The 4274-nt window shown below is 44.1% G+C and overlaps 1 protein-coding gene across 1 annotated transcript; it reads right to left on the bottom strand.

The window, feature by feature from the left end:
• Window positions 1-3363: 3363 nt before the first annotated feature.
• LOC137502426 (craniofacial development protein 2-like) lies at window positions 3364-4020 on the bottom strand (the record flags this gene model as incomplete). The annotated part of the gene is made up of 1 exon (XM_068229526.1): window positions 3364-4020. A coding segment is annotated over exon 1 (657 nt), but the record flags the coding sequence as incomplete, so codon positions are not given.
• Window positions 4021-4274: the final 254 nt, after the last annotated feature.

Below are 4274 nucleotides of genomic sequence, written 5' to 3'. Positions count from 1 at the left end.
CTTACGGAGATAGTGTCAACCTGTCAGCAGACATCACTCATTACCTTAACAAAAGAATGCATAATTTTCTTCATATCTTCTTCTTTATCTCGGAATATTAAAAAGGTAACGACTCCTATCTGCATAACAGAATACTGCTCTCTGCAAGGAAGATGTTCTCATATCACATAGTGTGTCTTGAGAAAAACTCGCTGCTTTCGACATAGCAGAAATTATTTCGTAATCAGAAGATGGTGTTCCGAGAGCCTCCGTGAATCAGGCGGCAGCGCGCCGGCCTCTTACCGCTGGGTTCCATGGTTCTAATCCCGTGAATCCATGCGAGATATGTGCTGGACAAAGCGGACGCAGGACAGGTTTTTCTCGGGTTATTCCGGTTTCTCTGTCATCTTCCATTCCATTCGCGACCCAGTCGAATTACTGGAAAAGGGCTGTGAATTTTCATTCTCAAGATGGTGTTCCTATCCAGAGTAAGATTTCTTCCGTATTTTATTTATAAGTGTCTGTCTACCCCTTAATGATATTTTATCTTCTATCTTAATCTGTTTAACCTCCAGGTTTGGTTTTACCCTCGGATTCTGCGAGGGATCTCACCTCTACCGCCTCAAGGGCAGTGTCCTGGAGCGTGAGACATTGGGTTGGAAGATACAACTGGGGAGAATGACCAGTACCTTGCCCAGGCTGCCTCACCTGCTGTGACGAACAGGGGCCTTGAGGGGGGATGGGAAGATTTGAAGGGATAGACAGGGAAGAGGGAACGAAGCGGCCGTGGCCTTAAGTTAGGTATCATCCCGGCATTTGTCTGGAGGAGAAGTGGGAAACCACGGAAAACCACTTCCAGGAAGGCTGAAGTGGGAATCGAACCCACCTCTACTCATTTGACCTCCCGAGGCTGAGTGGACCCCGTTCCAGCCCTCGTACCACTTTCCAAATTTCGTGGCAGAGCCGGGAATCGAACCCGGGCCTCCGGGGGTGGCAGCTAACCACTACACCATCCTGTTTTATCGCATGTTTTAAAGGCGGATGCCCTTCCTGCCACCAACCCTGTGTGAAGGGATGCATTTACTATTACGTGTATATATATGAAGAGGTATATATTAACACAAAGACGAGGACCCAGACCCAGTCCCTAAGCCAAAGACGCGGCTATAATCCTCCACCGGACCGGGAATCGAACTTAGTACCCTCTTAACCGAAGACCGAGCAATTTTACTTGTACAGCATCGGGCATGTAGCTACAAGCTTGCATTCGGGGGACGGTGGGATCGAATCCCACCGTCCGCAAACCTGAAGATAACTTCCGTGGTTTCCTCTTTTCACACCAGGCAAATGCTCGGACTGTACTTTAATGAAAGACATGGCCGCTAACTTCCTTTACCTCTGCACCGTCGCCCAATATGTGTTTATGAGACGTCAAACCACCAGCAAAGAAGAAAATCTGAACCTCAGGCCGCAACATCGACGACTCATCTAAGGATCTGTAATTTCTAAAACAATGGAATGAGTTGCTCAAAACAGCTCCGTAGCTCAGAGTCCAAAAGTAAAATAGATGTTGGTTGCTAGTTTGGATCGAGTACTGATGCGCACTTCTCTGACAAGGGAACTTGTAGGATGATCAATTAAGACATCAAACCATCGCTGTACACCTGCTGTTGTTACATAGGCCGTCCACAGCAGGACAACGTGAGTTATTCTGAACAGAAGTCTGGCAGCTACCTCGTTTTTTCAGCTAAAATGTTATATTGATAGCATGCACCTTTATACAGAGTGTACCTATACACTTGTCACAAACATCGTGAATTGATTCCTGGAATCAAAACAAGAAAATATGTCCCTATGAACGTACGTCCTACAATTTGTCGGTAATGAGGTCAGGGATTTTAACGTTAAATGGTTCTCATAGGCCGGACCACTAATGTTTATGCAAATCTCATATCAGAATTGTTGTCCGCGCTAGAGCATGCTTGTTATTCGCCTCAGTAAATTTGCATTCGAACCTGTAAATACCTAAACATCCGATCTCAAATGACTACCATTAAATGTAGGTGTTGATTGATAAAACAACCTTCTTTGAAATGTGACTCATCCAAACCAACAATTCCCTTGTGAGAACGGTTCGAATCTCTGTTTTTTTCTGAGTAAAAAACTTGCAGTCGATGAGGGTGTCCGTGTTACTGCCCCAGTGCTCTAGATCGTAAATAAGACATGGTCCTGCTGTATAATACGTAAGCTCCTTTAATGCGATGTTACATAAGGACGGCGCGTATCGCCAGCGGAACAACACTTACACGCAACCTTGCCTGGCTGAGAGTTAGTTCTTCAATGAAATACCACTTCCTACAGCCTGTTCGCTGAGTGCTGGAGCCAGGATTCTACTGTTTAACTGAAGAAAACCTTATATCAACGCTGGCGGTTAACCGTTAGATATTTCCTGCATCATCTGCCTTCGTTCGACTGCACTCCATTACTTTTGTTCTGGACTTACATATTTTCACCTTCTACTCCTTACCCAAGACTTCCTCCATACCATTCAACAACTTCTCGAGATCTGCAGTTTCAGATGAAATAACAATATCATCGGCACATCACAAGGTTTTGATTTCCTCTCCTTGGATTGTGATTCCCTTTCCAAATTCTTCTTTGATTTCGTTGACTGCCTGTAAGCATTGAAAAGGAGTGGGAGACAAACTGCAGCCTTGCCTCACTCCTTTCTGGATTGCTGCTTCTTTTTCAAAGCCCTCGATTCTTATCACTGCAGACTAATTTTTATACAGATTGTAGATAATTCTTCGTTCTCGGCATCTGATCCCAATTACCTTCAGAATCTTAAATAGCTTGGTCCAGTCAACATTATCAAATGCCTTCTCTAGATCTACGAACGCCCTGTACATGGGCTTGTCCTTATTAATTCGATCCTCTAAGATTAGACGCAAAGTCAAAATTGCTTCACATGTTCCTACATTTCTTCTGAAGCCAAATTGATCTTCTCCCAACTCAGTTTCAACTTGTCTTTCTATTCTTCTGTAAATAATACGTGTTAAAATTTTGCAGGCATGAAATACTAAACTAATGGTGCGGTAGTTTTCACACATGTCAGCACCCGCTTTCTTGCGAATAGGTATAACAACATTCTGCCGAAAATCGGATGGCACTTCTCCTGGCTCATACATCTTGCACACTAAATGGAATAACCTTACCATGTTGATTTCTCCTAAGGCAGTCAGTAATTCAGATGGAATGTCATCAATTCCAGGTGCCTTGTTCCTATTCAGATCGCTCACAGCTCTGTCAAACTCCGACCTCAAAATTGGGTCTCCCATTTCATCAGCATCAACAGTCTCCTCTTGTTCCAGAACCAAACAGCTTCAGATGGCATTTCATGACCAACAAGTTGTGGTTAGAGTCCACGTCTGTTCCTGGGAAAGTTTTGCAATTCAACATCTGGTTTCTAAATCTCTGCCTAATCATAATGAAGTCTATTTGAAACCTTCCAGTGTCTCGTCTCGTCCACGTATACAGCCGTCGTTTGTGGTGTTTGAACCAAATATTGGCTAGGACCAAATTATGATCAGTGCAGAATTCAACCAGCCGACTTCCTCTTTCGTTCCTTTGTCCCAGTCCGAATTCTCCTACTGTATTATCTTCTCTTCCTTGGCCTACCACTGTATTCCAGTCTCCCATCACAATTAGATTCTCGTCACCTTTTACATATTGTATTAAATCCTCTATCTCTTCATATATTCTTTCGATTTCCTCATCATCCGCTGAACTAGTAGGCGTATAGACCTGCACTATTGTGGTGGGGATTGGTTTGGTGTCTATCTTAAAGGCAATAATTCTTTCACTATGCTGGTCGTAGTAGCTTACCCGCTGCCCTATTTTCTTATTCATTATTAAACCAACTCCTGCATTTCCCCTGTCTGAATTTGTGTTGATTATTCGGTAGTCGCCCGACCAAAAATCCCGATGTTCCTGCCAACGTACTTCACTTATACCAACTACATCTAACTTCAGTCTATCCATCTCCCTTTTCAGATTCTCTAGCCTACCACAACGATTCCAAACTTCTAACATTCCACGCTCCGACACGCAGAATGTCAGTACCCATCTTCCTGATGATCGCCCCCTCTCGTGTAGTCCCCACTCGGAGATCCGAATGGGGGACTAGTTTACCTCCGAAATATTTTACCCGGGAGGAAGCCATCATCAGTACATCATTTATAGAGAGAGAGACGCATGTCCTCGGGACTTACTTACGGCTGTAGTTTCCTGTTGCT

Source organism: Anabrus simplex, chromosome 1 (assembly GCF_040414725.1).
Source record: "Anabrus simplex isolate iqAnaSimp1 chromosome 1, ASM4041472v1, whole genome shotgun sequence".
Taxonomy (NCBI): Eukaryota; Metazoa; Arthropoda; class Insecta; order Orthoptera; family Tettigoniidae; genus Anabrus; species Anabrus simplex.
The sequence above is the reverse complement of the archived record's forward strand: the minus strand, read 5'-3'. Positions and strand labels throughout refer to the sequence as shown.